The 20,419-nt window shown below is 52.5% G+C and overlaps 2 protein-coding genes across 5 annotated transcripts; both read right to left on the bottom strand.

The window, feature by feature from the left end:
- Positions 1-1,255: 1,255 nt before the first annotated feature.
- ANKRD23 (ankyrin repeat domain 23) lies at positions 1,256-6,794 on the bottom strand. 4 transcript variants are annotated; one of them, XM_045771675.2, is made up of 9 exons: positions 6,653-6,794; positions 5,201-5,347; positions 4,906-5,034; positions 3,988-4,113; positions 3,620-3,718; positions 3,437-3,535; positions 3,240-3,338; positions 2,996-3,094; positions 1,256-2,901 (listed from the first exon to the last, which is right to left on the bottom strand). In XM_045771675.2, exons 1-9 carry the CDS (start codon positions 6,677-6,679, stop codon positions 2,806-2,808), a joined length of 921 nt encoding a protein of 306 aa, XP_045627631.2. In that variant the 5' UTR covers positions 6,680-6,794; the 3' UTR covers positions 1,256-2,805. The 4 variants fall into 4 exon arrangements, with proteins under 4 accessions (XP_045627631.2, XP_045627630.2, XP_045627632.2 ...); XM_045771674.2 differs by lacking the exon at positions 3,620-3,718 and having other exon boundaries at positions 2,996-3,129; positions 3,437-3,567; XM_045771676.2 differs by lacking the exon at positions 3,620-3,718.
- Positions 6,795-9,185: 2,391 nt separating this feature from the next.
- On the bottom strand, positions 9,186-19,678 carry ANKRD39 (ankyrin repeat domain 39). Its single transcript, XM_045771679.2, has 4 exons — positions 19,551-19,678; positions 14,983-15,086; positions 14,357-14,560; positions 9,186-9,579 (listed from the first exon to the last, which is right to left on the bottom strand). Exons 1-4 carry the CDS (start codon positions 19,648-19,650, stop codon positions 9,436-9,438), a joined length of 552 nt encoding a protein of 183 aa, XP_045627635.1. The 5' UTR covers positions 19,651-19,678; the 3' UTR covers positions 9,186-9,435.
- Between the last annotated feature and the right edge of the window lie 741 nt (positions 19,679-20,419).

The following is a 20,419-nucleotide window of genomic DNA, read 5'->3' as shown; positions in this document are numbered from 1 at the left end:
TGTGAGGCTCGATCCCCAGACTCCGGGATCATGACCTGAGCCAAAGGCAGACACTTAACCGACTGAGCTGCCCAGGCCCCCTGATTACTGTAGCTTTATAGTAAGTCTTGAAATTGGGTAGACTGGCTCCTCCCACTTTATTTTTCAAAATTGTTTTAGCTATGAGTTTTTAAAATTTTATTTGAGATCGAGTGGGGGGGGAGGTGGAGAAGCAGACTCCCCACTGAGCAGGGAGCCTGTTATGGGGCTTGATCCCAGGACCCTGAGATAATGACCTGAGCCGAAGGCAGATGCTTAACCAGCTGAGCCACCCAGGCACCCCGTGAGCTTTTATTTTTTAAAGATTTGTTTTAGAAAGACAGCAGGGGGGAGGAGTGGAGGGAGGTAGAGAGGCCTGAAGGCAGACTCCCTGCTGAGCACAGACCTGGATCCCAGGACCCTGAGATCATGACCTGAGCCGAAGTCAAGAGTTGGTTGCTTAACCAACTGAGCCACCCAGGTGCCCCTTAGCTATGAGTTTTTATATCATCTAATTAACTGTATCTACAAAAGAATCTTGCTGGGATATTTGGTAGGAGCTTCATTAAACCTGTGTATCAATTTGGGGAGAATTGACATTTTTACTAGATCTCATCTTCCAATCCATGAACAAGGTATGTCTCCCATTTAAGCCGCCTTTGATTTTATTCATCAGTGTGTTGTAGTTTTCAACATACAAGTTCTTAAGTGTTAGATTTACATCTGAGTATTTTGTTTTTAAAGGCAACTTTAAGCAGTACTGTGCTTTTGATTTTTGTGTGCATGTAGTCATTGCTAATATGTAGAAATACGCGTTTGTAGGTTTATCTTATATCCTGAGATCTTGAACTCCCTTATTCTAGGTGTTTTTTGGATTCCTAAGGATTTCCTACATAGACAGGTATGTCGTCTGCATGATAATGGGGATACCTGAGTCCCACCTCCAGAGACACTGATTTAATTAGCTTGCACATCAGGACTTTTAAAACCTTCCCTTGTGATTGTGATAAGCAGCCAAGGCTGAGAACCACTGCTCCTTGAACTTGTCCATCAAGGAGTGGAGAGGTGCCTTGAGCACAGGAGCCAAGTGCCTGGATTCCCCACTATGCACTTGGGGGCGCATCTTGCTGTCAGGCCAGTATGGTTAACAGGTTGAGCTTTGCTGCTGAGGAGGACCAGGCCCTGGGCCTAATGAGATGCCCCCTGCCCCCCCAGGCCAGAACAGACAACTAGGCTGTGAGGGATAGTCAACAGTTTTAATGAACAAAATATATTTTTTAAGTGTATAAAAAGGTGTTTTTGTCACATAAGGGTCCCCATCTTCTAGATAGGGAGTCGTTTTTTCCATGAACTTGAACACCTGTTTCTTCTCTGGCTCCAGCACCTGCGTGAACTGTCACCACCGCTCCCTGCAGGGTTGGAGCTGCCCATGGGAAGAGAAGGTGTGTGGCTCCCAGGGGGGAGCTGTAGTCACTTTTTCACATAGTAAGAATAGCCATGTGCTTGGCCCAAGAAGGCCGCCAGTGTCAGACTAGGAAGAACTGCTGCAAGATGGATGTCCATCCAGGTACTTCACATACATGAGGGAGGTACCCTTCATCTTAAAGCCGGTCCCTCAGCCTGTGGTTCTCCATTCAGGGCAGAGTTTAAAATTCCCTTCCTGCCAGTTCGGACCCAGCCCTGCCAGCAGTACGGGTCTACACCAGTGCGACGTGAAGCGGAAAAGGCAGTGAAGGAAGGACCCTTGAGGAGAACTTGTGGGAAGGTGGGTCCTAAATCTGCCACCACGCAGCAGAGGAGGGGAAGCAGTCCGTGTGCGCCTCACTCCCCTCTGCTGGATCCTTGGTGTCCCACTGCAGCGGTGGGGTAAAGCCAGGCAGGTGCGCTGCGTGGTCCAGGCCCGAGCTCAGGCTCTAGTGCTAGAGTGATGTTGCCAGAGGCAAAGTAGGGTTACGGGCCGCCACCCCCAAAAGTTGGGTGGGCCGCAAGCAATCCCCAGCTCCCAGGCATTTCACCCCTACAAAGAGCGCCATCAGCTGGCCAACTAGAGAGCAGCAGGCAGGCTGACTGAGGCCTTCAGACTGTAGGCACAAGGTTTCCCTAAAATACGCATGAGCTCTAGCTTCTCAGTCTTAGGGCTTCTGAGGCAACCAGGTCGGTTCTGGACGGGTGCTGCAGTGGGGCCTCAAACCTGTTCAGCACCCCTCCAGACTGCCAGACCCAACTCCAGAAGCCCTAAGGCCAGAGCTGGCTAGAGCCACTCCACCTGCTATCAGGGTTGCTGCTGATAGGAATGGAGTCCCCAGAGAAACCCCTGGCCCGAGGGCCTCGGCCAGCTGCAGAAATGCCTGATAGCGGTGAGGCCTGGACAACAGCTGCCGGCCAGGAAACTGGCCCTTGTTTCCTGGGAGGGAGGGGCTCAGTCTCCTAGACAGAGATCAGGGGACACCGAGCGCCCGGCCCCGGGCAGCTTGAGGCTTAGGACTCTTCACTGTTGCTCCAACCTGGACTGCCAGGTTCCTTAGCTGGACCCGCTCTGTTTCCGGCTTCCCTGTGGTCCCCTGCGTCAGCCCATCCTAGTGCACAGCCTGGCAGGGACCAGGTCCTCCTGACACTTGGAGCCAGGGAGGCCTGCTTCATCACCTGCTGGGGCTGGCCTGAGGCCGCCCCCGGCGAGAGGACTGAGGTGACGACCACGGAGGGGTGCAGATGACTGCGAGGGCACGAGGCGGGGAGGTGAAGGGGGTGGAATGGTGGCTGAGAAGGGACCGTACAGGGCTGCGGTCGTTAGGACCGGGAGCGAGGGTGCCCGGCGTGGGCCTGCAGTGCTTCCCGGATGCCCCGCTGCCAGTCTCGCACCAGCTGCACTGGGGTCACCGAAGCCTGGGAACAAGGACACTGGATCAGTCCTGTTTTCCTTCTTAGGAGCCCCCCGCCCTGCTCAGCCCAGGGGGCCGGGCCTCAGGCGTGCTCGTACCACATTCTGCACGCCCAGCTTCGCTCCATAGAGCAGCAGCAGTTTCATGGCTTTGTAGTGGCCGTGCCGCACAGCCTCGTGCAGAGCTGTGTCCCCTTCCTGTTGGGAAAGGGGATGGGCGGTCATCCTCCTGACTGCCCCCACCCCCCGAAGGGTCCAGTCAGCAGGAGCTGTCCCCGAGCTCAGGCTCCCTGAGTCCCTGTCCCCTAGTGCAGCAGACCCAAACCAAACAGCAAGTGCCCACCTTGTCCTGGGCATCGATGTGGGCCCCACACTCAATGAGATGCTCCAGGCAGTCACAGTGTCTTGTGCGCACGGCCACGTGCAGGGGGGTGCTCCAGATCTAAGTGGGGGAAGATTCGTGTCAAACCCCCCCCCCAACAAGGGGCTCTGCTTCCTCTTCTCTGGGTACAGGCCACCCCACGGCAGCATACCCCTCACCTTGTCCCGGGCGTTGACCTGGGCGCCCCGGTTAAGCAGCTGTTTGAGGATGTCCAGGTGTCCTCCACGGCAGGCCCAGAACAACGGTGTCCTGTCCAGCTACAGAACAAACACGTCGATGCATGGACATGCTGTGGTGTGGGACGGGGTCTGCCGTGAGGATGGGCTTTCCCCGCTTCTCACCAGGTCACGAGCGTCCACAGCGGCACCTGCCTCCAGCAGCTTGCTCACGAGCTGGCCGTGACCCTTCAGACAGGCCCAGTGCAAGGCTGTGCGGTGCAGCTGGGGGTGGAGGCTGGAGATCAGGAAGAGGGAGCACGGCCGCCCCCTAGAGGCCCTGCCCTGGGCCCTATTCCCAGTAGTAGGTTCCCTGAACACACGCCTGCTCCCAGCGCACACCAAGGGCCCCTCCCTCCCGGCTCAGGAGGCCCCGAGGGGCTTGTGCCCCTGAAACAGGAAAGCTGTGCAGTTTCCCAGGCCAGGACTGGAACCCACGGAGGATGGCACCCCTGCAGCTCTGACACTGCAGTCCGATTCCCCCCACTTGCTACCTTGTCATGGGCACTGGGGTCCCCTCCATCTCTCAGGTACTTGTCGGTCAGGGCCTCCTGGTTCTCAGCAGCTGCCTTCAGGAACATCACCAGGTCCACAGACTCCAGCTGGGCCTGGGGCTGCGGCTGCGTAAGTCACAGGACGAGACCAAATCACCTTCTCCACCTGCAGGCCTCCGGGGCACCACCGCTTCGCCGGTCTGGCCGAGCAGCTCCAAGAGGACTGCATGTCAGCTGGTGGCTCGTACAAACCGTAATTCTTAACTCCGTCCCCCCCGCCCCGTTTCGGACTGACGAGGCACCTATTACGCCCATTATGGGTTGCCATGCCCCTTACCCCCAAGTTTATATGTTGAAGTCCCAACCCCGGGGACCTCAGAATGTGGCCTTATTTGGCAATAGGGTCACTGCAGCTGTTATTAAGATGAAGTCACACTGGAGAAAAGTGGAGCCTAATCCAATATGACTGGTGTCCCTAACAAAAGGGGACGTGGACACAGCGTGCACAGGGAGAGTGCCATGTGGGCTCAGAAGACATCGGGGTGATGCACCCACAAGAACACCAAAGCTAGCTACCAAGCAAGCCCCTAAAGCCAGAAGAAGGGCAGGGACAGATCCCATCCCCCCCACCCCAGCCCTCCGAAGGAACCAGCCCTGCCAATACTCTTATCTCCGCTACGTCCAGCCTCCAGAACTGGGAGAATACATTTCTGTTTAAGCCACTGTGTGTGGGATCCCCAGCAAAGAGAGAGGAGGGCTGTGGGGTCCCCAGGATGGAGTCTTCAGCACAGCAGGCCCTGGCGGTGAGCTGGTGGCCCGCAGTCTCTGCTCTTCCCCAAGCCCTCCTGCGGGGACAGGAAGGCTTTCTCACACACTCACGCCCCGGGTGTTCACTCCCACCCCCCACTTCTCACTCACCTTAGCCACGGGCTCAGGTGCCCTGGGGGGAACTCTGCGTTTCAGTCGCTTTTCTCTCCGTCTTTGGACCAAGTTTTCCAAGTCAGCCAGAGTCTCCAGATTCAGTCTGGAGCTGTTAAATCTCTCAAGCTGGGACACAAGACCAGGCCAGCGGTCAGCCACGGGGCGCAGGCTCCTGTTTGGCCCTCGTCTCTCCCGCCCACAGGAGGGACCTCAGCTGCCTGAGATCCTCGCTGCTCAGAGCCTGCCCGCCTCAGGGTTGGCGCCTGCCACCCCCATCCCCACCACTGCTCACTTTCTTCTTCTTCTCTTCTTCCAGTTTCCACCGCTCCCGGGCCACGGCCTCTTGGGCTCCCAGCCTCCAGGCCCCGGGCCCGCCTCCAGGATCAGGAACTCCATCTCCACATCCCAACACTTTCCTTCCAACTCTGTCTCCACATACCTGTAGAAGCACAGTAAGGATAAAAACTCAGAAAAAGTAAGCCTTAGAAAGCACAGCTGTGCGGTACAGAGATCCTGACAAGAGCTGGCCTACAGAAATTAGTGTTGTGGATATCAGTGTAGCCTGACCCTTCACGAAGCTTCCTGGCATGCTGCTGGCGTGTTCCCTGAAGCCCGTGGCTCTTGGCTCTCACCCACCGTAGTGTTGCCCGGGGCCCAGGAGGATGACTGCCGCCTACCATGTCCTGTCAGCAGGACACAGGATCGGGCGCATGACACCACATCTATTTATACTGCTGGGCTTGTGTCCAGGTACGCTCAGGACAGGTGACACCTCAGCTTCCCTTCTGGGCTGTTGTCCTTACATTCCTATCAGATCACGCCATAATGCCACCTGACCCTGAGCTCAGAGGGACAGAGATGCCTCCCGGACAAAACTATGAATTCTTGGGTTCATATCTTGGCTCTTGGGAAGCTCTGTTTCTTCACTAGAAGGGGGTAAAACTAGCACCTAGCACAAGGGGCTGTGAGGAGGAAACCAGGGCGGAACCCACCATGCAGTAATCTGTTCTCCCTCGCTGCCCCCACCAGGGGTTCAGGAGCTGGGGAGCACTGAGGAACAAGCATACTGGGGGAGGGAAAAGGCTGGGATGATAGGATGGCAGAGCCTAGAGCATCCAGCCACGGAGAACGAACTGTATTGTCTTCTAAACCAAATGCTGGCAACCTAACTCGCTCCGGGCCTCCAGCCCGCCTCCCAGAGAGGCTGCACCACGCAGGTGCACGGAGGCACCGGCCCACAGTGGGGCTTGCTGGGCAGCGTAACTCCCGGGCCCCACCTCGCCGACACAGACACACCAAGCGTCACCAGTATGACCGTTTCTCTCGCTGCCCAGGGAACTCGAGCACCCTTCCTCCCCGACCAAGGCAGCCAGACCCTCTAGACTATTTCCAGAGCAATGGTGAGGACAGCAGCCGAGCTACACCCAGCCCGCAGCTACACTCGAGCCTTCTGGAGTAGCCTGCCATTTCCTGTTCTGCCATCACAGTCCAGGGCAAGAGTCCCTAAACCCGACGGTTGTCCTGTCTACACCATCACTCCGTATCTTCCCGTTGCTTCCGTCTCGTTGCCTCACAGAACTGAACAGACATGGCAGAGCATTGCAGGGTTCTGCTCCTACACCTGTCCTCCGAGCACAGGAGGAAGCCGCCTGCCCTCCTCCAGCTGGACCGCCTCATTCTGCCGGGCCAGCCCGGGGTCGTCTAGACCGTGCCCACCTCCCACCCCTCTGCCGCATGTCCTTACCAACTGCTGGATGCTGATGACATCCATGGTCCCCCCTGCTCTTCACGCCCCCAGTGAGAGGAGCCGAGCTGCTCAGCCCTTTTTATAGGAGAGCTACCTCCTGGGGGCAGGGCAGCCAGGGGCTTGTGCCGGGCCAGATAGCTCAGTGGTTCTGTAACACAGACCAAAATACCAGCGTGGGCGTGCAGCCCGCTGCAGACAGAAGCCGCTGGAGCCGAGTCAGGTGCATGCTCAGACACCCGCTCTCCAGCACCTGTGCCATCCCCTGCACCTGCGCAGGAGTAATGGGGCCAGGGATGCCCGGGCCACTAGAAAAAAGTTGAGCACGAGCCGCCGAGCTGCCACGGGTCTAGGTGCCTGAGACCCTGAAAGACCCAGCCAGCCCATCCTAAGCAAAAGGAGGCCAGAATCCTAGAAAGGCCCAAGAGGCTGAAGGCCTCAGGAATGTGCATGGCACCTACAGGAGGAAATCAGGCTTCAAGCGACTTCCCCACTCCCAGTTTCAAGGCTGCCCTCCGTACTCTTGCTGTTTTCCTCCCCCAGGCACCCCCCGCTTCTCCCTCACCACGCCGAGAGCCAGCATATTAAACTATACCACGGCCAGGAGCCAAGTCCAGCCTGTCATCAGCACCTCCTGCCTCTTGAAAAGCCTTCCACGCCCCACATGCAGGTCACCTACCCAGTGCTCTCCTGGGCAGGGAGCATGCCATCCCACAGGGAGGCTGGACTGAGATCTGCCCCGGGTCCAAGTACGGAACGTTAGCCATTAATCTAGTCACAAAGCAACCTGCCTCAAGCCACCAAAGTCAAACTTCCTAATTTAAGATGCCCAGCATGCCCTTCACCCAGCTGTGCCTTGAATTCTGCCTTGACCTTTGAAAGGAAATGTGATAGTAAGACTCCAGAATTGGAGCTCCATGAGCAGGGATGACCAGGAGAGGGAGGGAGTACAGGTCAGGGACAGCCCAAGGCCCCAGAGGGCTGGGAACGGCTCCACCCACAGCTGGCTTCTCAGTAAATACGTCCAAGTTTTGAAACTTAGGGAACCCAGAGCCTTTAAAAGAAACTCAGTCCTTATGCATCAGGGATTTTTGTCAAAGCTGATTTCTTGCCTTCGGTTATGAAGAGGGAGAGTCGCCTAGACTGAGGGTAAATAAGACAAGACGGACTTTTTTTTTTTTTTTTTAAGATTTTATTTATTTATTTGAGAGAGAGAGAGACAGCCAGCGAGAGAGGGAACACAAGCAGGGGGAGTGGGAGAGGAAGAAGCAGGCTCCCAGCAGAGGAGTCTGATGTGGGGCTTGATCCCAGGACTCTGGGATCACGCCCTGTGCCGAAGGCAGACGCTTAACGACTGCCACCCAGGCGCCCCAAGACAAGACGGACTTTAGCTCTGGACTCCACTGTCGGCCAACTCTAAAACTCCTCTCCAACATTCAAGGACAAGGGCATTTTGCACCAACAGGGTTCATCGGCAATTCTCATCAGAAAACTACTTTCTTCCACAGGAAACTGGTATTAATTCTTACCAAAAAAATTACTCCTTGTAAAAAACCCAAACCTAACCAATAAAGCTCAAGATGCACTGGAGAACCGCTCTCACCACAGCAGACCAGGGGCCACCACAGGTACCGGTTATAATATACACCCTCCTGACTTTCTTCCTGTAATTTTGTATCTGTACATGCAGGTTTCCACAGCCATGTTTCAAGATGCATCCTACTGTGATCGCAACTCAGCACACTTCGCCCGTTAGTCCACACTGCACTCCGCTACACTGCACTCCAGTGACACGCGTACCAGAATTAATCACTTCCCCAGCAGGGAGCACTTAGCTTACCTCCTTTCTCCCTTACATGACAGCACATGCTCCAATGCACAACTCTGTAGATGTTTCTGTGAGTAAATATCTTTGTACACGTGGATATTTCTCTAGGTAGCTACAGGAAAATCGAATCATTGGCCCTACTCATCTAAATTTTGATAGATACTGCCAAACTCCCATCTAAGGTGGGTGTACCAATTTCCAAGAACAGATAGTAACAAAGTGATGGTAAGAAAGAAAAATATATATATAAGCAGCAAGATTAATATCCAGAACACATAACTCCTATGAATCAATAAAAGGAAGAAAATCTTTAATAGGCCACAGGTGTGCACAGGAAGTTCCGAGAAGACAGGCGGTCGTTAGCAGTGCACAACAGAGCAACAGCACTTGCTCACCTATCAGGTTGTTCAAATGGAAGAAAACTGAGGAATGGGTGCTCTGACACACTGTCTGCAAGGTGCCTAGCACACTCTGGTGCCCTCCATATACTCGCTCCCTTCACCTCCGCGAGGCCTCTGAGGCAGGCCCTGTTATAACCAACCTCACGTCACAGAGGAAGCAGATGGGCAAAGTGACCTTTCCCGAAGCCATTCAGCTAGAAAGCAGCTTTCAATCTGTCGTATGTCCCACCGTTTCTTCTCTTACATAGCTCTGTTTTTATACTTAGGTCTTTAATCTACTTGAAACTTATTTTTGTGCATGGGATGAGGTAAGGATACAACTTTATTTTTTCCAAACGGATAGATGTTTCCACATGAACGAATTTAGAATATGATCATCTGTTCAGGCTTAAGCACTTGCAGCCCCACATCTACTCCCTCGCTCCCACAGTGGCCAGAATGGGGCTCTTCGGGCCTCAGGTTCCCACCCTGCAGCACGGATGTGGAACAAGGAGGGGCTGGGAGGGCTAGTCTGTGTCCTCTTGCATGGCAGCCTGTGACAGAAAGGTGGCAGCTCAGGTGGCCAGCAGGTCCCACAGGTCACTGTTGCAGGGCAGCAGGTCACATGCTAGTCGTGCCTTCCGATCCCGGACAGCCTTCAGGGCTGGGCTGTGTTCCAAGAGCAGGGAGCAAATGTCCACATGACCCTTCTCAGCAGCCTGTGGAGAAAGATGCCTGAATCAAAAGTCATACCCGCCCCCCCGGGCCCTGCCCTTTCTTGTTCCACTTCGGGGAATCTCTTGGTCCTAAAACAGGTCTTATGGTAATATTAGGGAGAAACTGGCAATTTGAGTAGATCTCCCCTACTTCCTAACAAATCCCAACGACTTGCATGAAGATTGGCAGAATTCTCTAGTGCTATTCCTGGCAGTTAGCTTGAGTTTTTCTTGTCTTGTGTCCTCTGCTCCGTAGCCATTCTTCTCTGTCCAGGACTGCACGTTAAAAATAAATACAGATGGTGGGCGCCTGGGTGGCACAGCGGTTAAGCGTCTGCCTTCGGCTCAGGGCGTGATCCCGGCGTCATGGGATCGAGCCCCACATCAGGCTCCTCCGCTAGGAGCCTGCTTCTTCCTCTCCCACTCCCCCTGCTTGTGTTCCCTCTCTTGCTGGCTGTCTCTATCTCTGTCGAATAAATAAATAAAATCTTTAAAAATAAATAAATAAGTAAGTAAGTAAGTAAATACAGATGGGCGCCTGGCTGGCTCAGCTGATGGAGCGTGCGACTCTTGGTCTTGGGGTTGTATGAGCCCCATGTTGGGTGCAGAGATTACTTAAAAATATTTAAACAAACAAAAACAAATACAGAACCTTGCATCTCCCTCTTTTATAAACGTTCAGTCATCTATCAGCTGGACACCACAGGCACAAGATACACCACACACGGCCTCTGCCCTCTGGGAACGTTCAGATGAGCAGAGAAAAATGGGTCCAGGTTCTCGGCTTTTTCCTCTTCCTTTTAAATAGAAGGTCCCAACCTGGATGCCGGTTTTTAGCCTGACCTCCTCCAGAAAAGGGTGAAGGGGATTTACACAGATTAGTTTATTTAACTTTCATAGTAACTGTCAGAGGCAGGAACTATCATCATTCCCATCGTACAGATGAAGAAACTGAGGCTCACACAAGTTACGTGACTTGTCCAACATCACGGAGCTGGTGTGGCAGCCTGGGGATCCTAAGCCGGGTCTGTCTGACTGCCAAGGCTCAACTCCTAACAACCGTGTTCTACCGCTCTAGTCCCTGCCCCCCCAACAGTCAGACTGAGGCACCACGGGGGCTTCGGAGAGGCGTCAAAGTGCGTGCTAGTAGCAAATACCACCACAGATTTGAATCCAGATCTTTACTCAGCAGGTCCTCTTGATGAGTACAGACCTAAGGTTCTCAGTTCTGTGACCTCAATTCAGGCGGTGGGATGCTGTGAGCAGCGCTGCGGTGCATTCTGGGGAGGAGCTGTGAGATGCATTCCCAAGAATTTTGTACAAAAAACGGTACCAAAGTTTGCAAGTAGCTTCGTTTTTAAAAAAGAAAGAACAATTCCTAACTCCTAACTCCTCCCACATCTGTACCCCCTGAAAGAAAGGGCTGGAGAGGCACTGGAAAGGCCTCAGGCTGTAACACCAGCAGCAACCTGCGCTCAGGGTCCTGCCGGTACGAACCCTCCACGGGAGTCACAACAAAATATGCCCGCAACACCAGGGCTGACCACTAAGAAATAAGCAATCTGCCTCTTCAACCGGCCAGGATCTTAAAATAAAACGAGACTCAGTTGTTCACTCAGCAAATACTTGCTGGGCACCTGTGCTAAGAGCTGGGGCCACCACAGTAAACAAGATCAAGTCGCTGTCTCGAGGGACAGAGACAGAGCTCAGACGGAGTTTCAAGAGGGAGAAACGTTACAGAGCGTCAAGTGCACGGTGCTTTTGCAAATACAGCTGGGGAGGCTACCCGGTCTGAGGGTGTGACGTAGAAGCTACGCTCCAGAAGGACGGACAGAAACAAGCCAGATGAAAACCGGGAGAGGAGTATCCAGATGGGGACAGCTGGACATGTAAGACCCTGGAGTGTCACCACGACAGGGTCAAGAAAGGGGGCCTGAGTAGAAGTGACAAGGGGACGAGAGCTCAAGATCGGGGCGACCTGGCTGGTTCAGTTGGAAGAGCATGAAAGTCTTGATCTCGGAGTGGTGAGTTTAGAGCCTCACGCTGGGCACAGAGATGACTTAAAAAAACAGGAAGGTGGGGCGCCTGGGTGGCACAGCGGTTAAGCGTCTGCCTTCGGCTCAGGGCGTGATTCCGGCGTTCTGGGATCGAGCCCCACATCAGGCTCCTCGGCTATGAGCCTGCTTCTTCCTCTCCCACTCCCCCTGCTGTGTTCCCTCTCTCGCTGGCTGTCTCTGTCTCTGTCAAATAAATAAATAAATAAAATCTTTAAAAAAAAAAAAAACAGGAAGGAAGGGAGGGAGGGAGGGAGGGAGGAAGGAAGGAAGGAAGGAAGGAACGAACGAACGAACGAACGAACGAACGAACGAACTGGAGGAGGGAAATGTTGACATCTTCCCGAGTACACGCAAAGGTAACAGATCTGCAAATCCTTGGACACTGAAATATTCACATCTGGCTTCCTAAAAATTAAGTTGGTCCTTGAAATAGCCCCCCACCCCATTTTTTATTGTGGTAAGAACATTGCACAGGAGATCTGACTTCTTAACAAATTAATCAATCTACCTACCTATCTATAATTTTTTGGTAATTGTTCTTTTGGTTAAATAATAGCCACACACCCCCCCCACACCCAACGTGGGGCTTGAACTCATAACCCCGAGATCACGAGTCCCGTGCTCTACCGACTGAGCCGGCCAGGCGCGCCCCCTTCTGAACAAATTTGAAGTGTACCACCCGGTACGGTCACGTTCGGCACGGGGCCGATCTGTAGCGCTCCGTCGGCTCGCCTCAGTGACACCACGCCAGCCGCACTGCCCGCCCCGCTGCCCCGCAACGACCAGGCCACCCTCTGCTTCCGTGTTTGACCACTGTCTACGCAGGCACACCTCATTTTGCTGCACTCCGCTTTACTGCGCTACGCAGACGCTGTGGGTTTTTGTTTGCGTTTACAAATTGAAGGTCTGTGGCAACCGCGCACCGAGCGGTCTGTAGACGCCGCTTTCCAACAGCATTTGCTCCCTTTGCGTCTGTGCCACATTTTTGTAATTCCCGAACTATTTCAAACTTTTTCATCCTTATTACGTTTGTCATCTGTGATCACTGATCTCTGCTATTAACTTCTGGAACTATCTGGGGATGCCTGCACCGCGCCCACATAAGACAGCGAACTTCATCTATATGTGTGCGTGTTCTGACCGCGACACTGACACCTGTTCCCCAGTCTTTCTCTTCCTCGTGCCTCCCTAGTCCCTGAAATACAACATGGAAAGTAGGCCAATTAACAGCCCTGCAGTGGCCTCTCAGCGCTCAAGTGAAAGGAAGGGTCAGTCAATGTGGCAAAGTTCACTGCTGTCTCACTTTAAGAATCGGTGTGCCACAGCAATTTCTTAAACCTTCAGCAACGACTACCCCGGCCTCCCTGATACGCTGAACAGGTAGCCACATCGAGGTAAGAGCCCCTACCAGTTACAAGAATACAACTTGCTGAAAGGTCAGAGGACGGCTGGCATTTTTTAGCAGTAAAGCATTTTTAAATTAAGGCTCGTACGTGATTTTTTTTTTGACATAATGCTGGTGTACACACTAAACAGACTGCAGTGTAACATAAACATGACTTTTATGTGCACTCGGAAGCCAAAAAACTCCTCCAACTTGCTTCATCACGGTGGTCTGCGTATCTGAGGTACGCCTGGGCCTCACAGAAGAGGTGTCATCAAGTATAAAAAACAAAAACAATACCTGTTACGTATATTTTTTTAAACATATCTACTAGTGTCTCTACCAAAGTGTTACCCCCCACACCCATCACACGTTAAAAAACAACGACAACAACAACATGTGTTCTTCAACAGTCAGATGCACAAAATAAAACCCTAACTCTCTGCGGCCGTAACACGTCAAGGCTGCTGTTGCCAAGCGAGCACTTTCCGTCTGGCCGCGTTTCCGCGGGGATCTGCCAACCTAGGTGTCTCTGTTACTGGCTAGGCCGACCGGGAACGCTGGCTCCTAAAAGCTCTCCCCCTGGAAAAAAGCTCCTCAGTGTGTCTTGTGTCTAGCGGCTGAGAACTCGCCACGCTAGATGCGAGGGGGAGCGGAATGCAGTCTGTGATTGTGGAGCCCCGGCCGAGAGACAGGCTCTAATACGAAAGCGTGAGCGCCAACTTCTGGTGGAGCAAGAGGCGTCCGCCACAGGTTCTGATGGCAAGTCATGCAGTCAACTAGTTCAACTTTTCTATTTTAAAATTCACAAGAGAAGAATGCATTTACACACGTACGCCATAAATATGCCTAAACCACTCCTCTACGATGCATCAGCAATCAGTAAAGTGATGCCTTCAGCAGGGTGTCCTGGAAGACTGCGGGGCCATGGGTCAGGGTGGAAGGGAAACATGTTCATGCTGCACTGTTCTGTACTCCACACGCTTCACCATGTATACGTATTTCTGGTCAGAAGAAAGTTAATTAAGTGGTCACCCTGGCTACCGTACGGAAAGGGGGCTACAGGGGTAGGCAAGAGTAGGTGTGAGCTTCAGAAAACTAACTTCAGGGAAAAGCATTCATGACATATATCATGAAAGCAAAGGAAAAAAAATGACACTGTACATGTAATTCTAATTTACATGCACAGGGAAAATGCTGGCAAGTTATACATTCATCCTCAAGCGATGACTCGGAAGCCCTGACATGACAAGTGCCTTTCTGCTCTCCCCGTGTTTTCTACAGTGACCGTGTTGTAACTTTTACAATGACAGTTCGTGAAGGGGGGAGGGCGGCATACCTTATGCAGACTGGTCATGCCATCGTCATCCACCAACCTCGGGTTGGACCCGTGAGACAGCAGGAGCCGTGCAATTTCGGTGTGCCCACAGTAGCTGGCCCGGTGCAGAGCGGTGGCGCCCCCATGGGTCTGGGCATCACACTTAGCCCCGCTTTCCAGCAGGAACTGGCATACAGCATAGTGCCCGTTGCGGCTGGCATAGTGCTGCAGGGGACAGAGACCGAGGTCAGACAGCAGAGCCCAGGCAGGCAACAGGGACAGCACGGGCAAGAGGAGCGAGAGGACGGCAGCGACCTCGGGGGCTACCTCCGTTAGCTGTGTGACCTGGACAAGCTTCTCCATTTCTAGCATCCGTTTCCTCAACAGGAAAATGGGGATAATAATCATTCCTACCTCATAGGATTGTTAGGTAAATGAAATGAAAATAAATGATGTAAAGCACTTAACACTAATTAAGAAAAAAACAACAACAACAAGAACAAGGTTCACACAATGCTTAAAACTGAGAACCTGCTGGGAGAGAAGAACGGGCGGAAGTAAAGACAACATCAGCCCTTCCGTCACAGAGAGCAGGTCTCCCGAGTGAAAGCTGCCCCCTCCTCTGACCGTGTTCCACCCCCGCTCACCAGAGCAGTGTAGCCAGCCGAGTCGGGCTGGCTAGGGTCTGTTGCCTTCTGGATGAAATATTTCACTCGGCCTAGGTCTCCATTCAGGGCTGCCGACCAGATTCCTGTGGAAAGACAAACGAAGTGCCGAATAACGCTGAATGACTGGAGACTTTCAGTGCTTCCTTCACCTCTTGACCTCCATTTTCTCATCTATAAAATGGGGGGATTTATTCACTCAACAAATATTAACTGAGGGGTGCCTGGGTGGCTCAGTCAGTTGAGCGCCTGACTCTTGGTTTGGGCTCAGGTCACGATCTCAGGGCCCTGGGCTCGAGCCCCGAGTCGAGCAAGCTCTGTGCTCAGCTTGAGATTCTCTCCCTCCCTCTGCCCCTCCAATCAATCAATCGATCGATCAATCAATCAATCCTTTAAAAAAATTTAACTGAGATCTCCTCTGTGCTAAGGACTGTCCTAGGAGCCGGTGAGCTAGCCGTGAACAAGACGGACAAGAGGCTTTGTCTAATCAGGACAGCAGGGTTGGGCAGACACAAATCCTTCTTCCCACTTCAAACATACAAATATTAAATAATATTTAAGATGTCTGAATATACAGGCAAATTCAAAAGCAAGAAAAGGACATTGCCAGTTGCGAGAAGAAGGTCAAAGCCACAGCCGAAGTGGCGAGCCGGTACTCCCCCTGCGGAGTCCTGAAGTCCTTGTAAATGAACACACTCAGGGGCTTTGGCTTGAACAACTAGGCAGGGTCTGGAGCAGAGGCTGCAGGTCATACGCGTGGCAAGGAACAGACACAACAAAGTTCTGTGCACAAAGCTGGGAGGCAGGAAATACCACCTCATAGATGAATTAGGGCTGGAAAATCTCTACTTTCCTGGTCTGAAAAGCACCACAAAGCAAGCTGCCAGGCCCAGGCACTTCACTCATTCAGCAAATATTTACTGAATACTTACCATGTACCTAGCACTGGCCTGGGCACTAGGGGTCAGCCAAGAATTAAAGGTCCCCAATCCCAAGGGCTGCTCCCCAAATTTTGGTCTTATGGAGGTTCCTTTCTAATTAAAGGAAACAGATGAGGGGAAAAAAGGAAATAAGCCAGGTGGTGCTAAGTGCTATGAAGAAAAATAAAACAGGGAAGGAATACAAGCAGTGGTCAGGGATGGCATCTCTGATACGGTGACATTTGAAGAGAAGCTTAAAGGAAATGAGAAAAGGCACCATTTCAACAGGTGTGAGAAGACAGCACAGGCAGAAAAAACCTAAAAAATCAGACACCATGACACATTCAACTTGGAGATGTGGGATACATATTTGTATTTATCTATTTTTGCATTTTTCCCATCATGTAAATTGTACTAACTGTATATTTTTTCCAGCTTTATGGAGAAATAGTTGACATACATCACTGTATAAGGGGACCTATATTTACTTATACCCTTAGGGAGCAAAACCCCCAAGCTAAGGATCTGTCATAAAAATGGATCCAGGGGCGCCTGGGTGGCACAGCGGTTAAGCGCCTGCCTTCGGCTCAGGGCGTGATCCTGGCGTTATAGGATCGAGCCCCACATCAGGCTCCTCCGCTATGAGCCTGCTTCTTCCTCTCCCACTCCCCCTGCTTGTGTTCCCTCTCTCGCTGGCTGTCTCTATCTCTGTCGAATAAATAAATAAAATCTTAAAAAAAAAAAAAAAAAAAAAAAAGGATCCAGACAAGTGAATGCTAGAAGGGCTGCGCAGAGGCAACTTTTAAAAAACGTCCTATAAGGATACCTCCACAAGCCAACAAAGGTGTGGCTTTGTTGTGGATAATCTCTAACAAGAGAAGACAACCCGCCCCCCCCAATGAGCTCAAAAATTAAAAGTTGCAAAACAAGAAATAATCCACTGCCTCGAGACAGTCAACAAATACAACAAATGGAAAAATGCATACTTCAAAAATGAGCCATAATAGCACAATCTGAAAGATGTAAAACATTTAATGTGTTCACAGAGACAGAGGAATACAATCCACAAACCAGCAGAACATTAGGGAGAAAAAAAAAAAAAAAGCAGGGAGATCTGAAACGAAAAATCAGGGGTGCCCGGCTGGCTCAGCCAGTAGAGCATGTGACCCCCGATCTCAGGGTCATGAGTTTGAGCCCCAGGCTGGGTGTAGAGATTACTTTTAAAAAGTCAGTAAATTAAAAACCAGAATCACTGAAATAAAACACCAACAACAGATGGTCGGACAGTACTGTAGACCCACCCAGGAGGGAACGAGTGACTGGGAAATCACCCCGAATGCAGAATGGTAGAGAGAAAAATATTAGAGAGAGGTAAGGAAACATCAAAGGCAGAATGTACCAGCATACGTCTAACAGGAGTTTCAAACAAAAAAAGAAACTGGACAGACTAGGAGAGAGGAAATGTCTGAAGAGGTAATATCTGAGAATTATTCTGAAGTAAAGACAACCATGAGTTCTCAGATGAAAACCGCCTTCAATCCCAAGGAGAATTAATCAAAACATATCTACCATGGTAAAACGACCAAACATCAAGAATAAAGAGAACGTTTAAGTTACCAAAAAGGAAAGATCATTAGTCACTGAAGAATTATAATCAGATTACTAGGATTTTTTTAAGTTTATTTATTTATTTATTTAGTAATCTCTACACCTCACATGGGGCTCGAACTAATGACTCCAAGATCAAGAGTCACTGGCTCTTCTGACGGAGCCACCCAGGTGCTCCCAGCAGAATTCTTAACAGCAGTAGCAGAAAAAGAAGATAAATAATATTTCCAAAGGTTTGGGGGGAGGGGAATAATTGTCAGTCTAGAATTTTATACCCAGCTAAGCTACCAGTCAAGACAGAGAAAGAGAGAGAGAGAAAGAGAGAGAGAGAAAGAGAGAGATGGAGAATCATACTCACTGAAAAAACTTTTAAAGGATATACTTTAGGGAAAGGGAAAATGAACCCGGAGAAAAGATATGAAGGGGAAAAAGAAACCCCACATGATAAGGATCTTTCCCACGTGTGGGAAATGAATAATGAGAAAGCAAACAAAGTAGTATCAGGTTGTAAAAACTGCTTTGATGAAAGCAAGGTGATATATCAGAGTAACCTGGAGGGGAAGGAGCCCTACTTTGGACAGGGCAAGGTTTCTTTCTCAATAGCCCCTCAAATGGCATTGTAGGCCAGTTAATTGTTATGAGGAACTGTCCTGCGCATTGTAGGATGTAGACCAGCATCCCTGGTCTCTACCTACTAGGTGACCGTAGCACCCTCCAGCTTTAGCACGTGAAACTGTTTCTAGACACTGCCAAAGACCTTTAAGGGTCAGAACTGCCTCCCCCCCCCCCACTTTAAGAACTACTAGGATGGGGTGTTGCCCGCGCCCCCAGTTGAGAACTACCAGAATGCGGTGTTCAGGGTGGGTCTCTGAGGAGGTGATATTTGAGCCAAGACCAGAAGGAAAAGCATTAGCTAGCCTAATGCTGCAGTAAGTCTATTCCAACGGGCTGGGACAGGAAGTACCATGGCTTTAAGTCAGGAAGAGATCTTGCATGTCTGAGAAACCAAAACGAGCCCAGTGTGGCTGAAGCATAGTGAGTGGGGAAAGAAAAGAATGAGAAACAAAGTGGGGGCGGAGAAGCAGAACAGGCAGCCATTAGATCACACAGTTTTGTAGGCCATGAAGAGAATTTGAACTTATTCTAAAAGCAATGACATTATCTGATTTAATATCTTCAAAAGATTACTCTGGCTTCTGTGTGGAGTAGGAAACTTTGTAGGAGGGCAGGAGTGGAAGCAGGAAGGCCCATGAGAGAGTTGCTTCAGTAGCCCAGAGGGTGGCGACGTGGAGGGAGGTAAGCAATTGCAAGAGCCACTTAACAGTAAATTAATCAGAATGCATATAAAGCCGTAGCATCTACCCAACAGCTGATGAGAATGTCATTACTGCATAAGCCGCCTCTGCACTGACAGATGATACACAGCCTCCCAAGAAGAACGGACTTGTTTTTTCAGCTTCACTCTGTTCCTTACGGGCGATATAATCTCCTTACAGCGTGGGGTCAAAGAGCTACCACTCTGGGCCCCAAAGGTAGAGAAAACATCACCTGCGTCGAGGGCCATGTGTACCATATCTAAAGCATACAGGGCCTGACACATCGGGGCTCACATCGGAGGTCAGAACGTCAGTTCCCTTCGCAGCGCAGCCCCCTCTGAAGCTCCATGGCCTCGGGGTGGCTGCAATACCCGGGCTGCAGATTCTGCTTCCCGATCCCCCCCCAACCCCCCACACCCGCGCGCCCAGCCACCCGAGCCGGCCCGAGCCCCCCGGGAGCGCACCAGCTGAGGACCCGGGCCCTGCCCCACCACTGGGGAAAGTTACCGAAACCAGGGCCTCCGTTTCCCAACCTGCACGCGAGACGAAGTTTCTAGTGGCCGAGCTCGTGCCAGGTCCCTGGCGGGATCATGACGCTGTGAGCCCACCGCCCGCCCGCGCTCCCACCAGGCCCACTGCGGCCCTCGGGGCCCCGCTTCTCGGCCATCTCCTTGTCCCGCGACCGGGAGAGAGTCGGGAGTCTCACCCCTGTCGAAGTCCATCTCGTCCAGCGTCTGCTGCACGCCGGACGCCGCACCCGGCCAGGAGCAGCAGGGACCGTCGGCGCACGGCCGCGGCGCCGCCATGTCGGCCCCGGAGCCCGCTCCGCCCCAGCTGTTGTGCGCGCGCGCGGCCGCGGCGGGTGGGCGGGGCGGGGCGCACGCAGCAGCGCCCATGCCAGCGCCGGGATCGAGAGACTCGGTCACCGGGAGGCCGAGCCCGCTGGGCTTTAGCTCGGGAACCAATCGAGGCGGCGGGGCGGGGCTTGTGGCGCTGCACCGCGCTCCGAGGCGGCCGCGCGAGGGCGTCCCAGGTTAAGCAGAGTACCGAGGGCGCCGTGCTGGATCCCCAGACCCGGACTGCTTGCGGACGGCGCCTGGGCCGCCAGCCCTGTAGGGTGTGGGGACGCAGCGGGCGGCTAGGCCACCCGCCAGAGCCCAGCCCTCCAAGGTTCCCTGCGTCCCACCGGTTTCCCTAGGGCAGGGAGTCGCCGGGCGCGCCCCAGGGTCCTCCGCCCCGTTTTTCGACACCACGCCAGGCCTAGTGACCTCGCTTCCCCTTCCCTCCTCCCGTGCCTCCTGCCCATTTCCTGAAAACCCGTGGGAGGCAGGTGGCCACTTTTTCCACTAGGAGCACATAAACCCCACGGGCAAAAACAGGGCCTTGGGTCGTGCCGAACCTCCCAACTCCAGTGGGAGCCTAGTTTACTGTATCAATCTTCATGTATCAAAACATCCCGAGGGCTGAGGTTTACTGACCATCCTGAAAGCTTAGCGTACCCAGAACATGGCAGATCACAGCCCTTTCCTACAGCTAAGGACACCCAGGGCAGCAGCCCCTTTCAGCCACCGCCCG

The sequence above is a fragment of the Ursus americanus genome, chromosome 7 (assembly GCF_024610735.1).
Source record: "Ursus americanus isolate L20-20 chromosome 7, mUrsAme1.1.p, whole genome shotgun sequence".
NCBI classification, from domain to species: Eukaryota; Metazoa; Chordata; class Mammalia; order Carnivora; family Ursidae; genus Ursus; species Ursus americanus.
This window is presented reverse-complemented; position numbering and strand designations above follow the sequence as displayed.

What these genes read in the sequence shown, in the direction of transcription:
- ANKRD23 (XM_045771674.2), bottom strand. Translation starts at nt 6,679, where the DNA reads ATGGATGTCATCAGCATCCAGCAGTTG. An exon ending in TCATCAGCATCCAGCAGTTG is followed by an intron (nt 5,348 to 6,652) that starts GTAAGGACATGC and finishes GTGCTTCTACAG; the next exon opens with GTATGTGGAGACAGAGTTGG. An exon ending in CACCTGAGCCCGTGGCTAAG is followed by an intron (nt 4,114 to 4,905) that starts GTGAGTGAGAAG and finishes TGACTTACGCAG; the next exon opens with CCGCAGCCCCAGGCCCAGCT.
- ANKRD39 (XM_045771679.2), bottom strand. Translation starts at nt 19,650, where the DNA reads ATGGCGGCGCCGCGGCCGTGCGCCGACGGTCCCTGCTGCTCCTGGCCG. An exon ending in CGAGATGGACTTCGACAGGG is followed by an intron (nt 15,087 to 19,550) that starts GTGAGACTCCCG and finishes GTCTTTCCACAG; the next exon opens with GAATCTGGTCGGCAGCCCTG. An exon ending in CGGCTGGCTACACTGCTCTG is followed by an intron (nt 14,561 to 14,982) that starts GTGAGCGGGGGT and finishes TGTCCCCTGCAG; the next exon opens with CACTATGCCAGCCGCAACGG.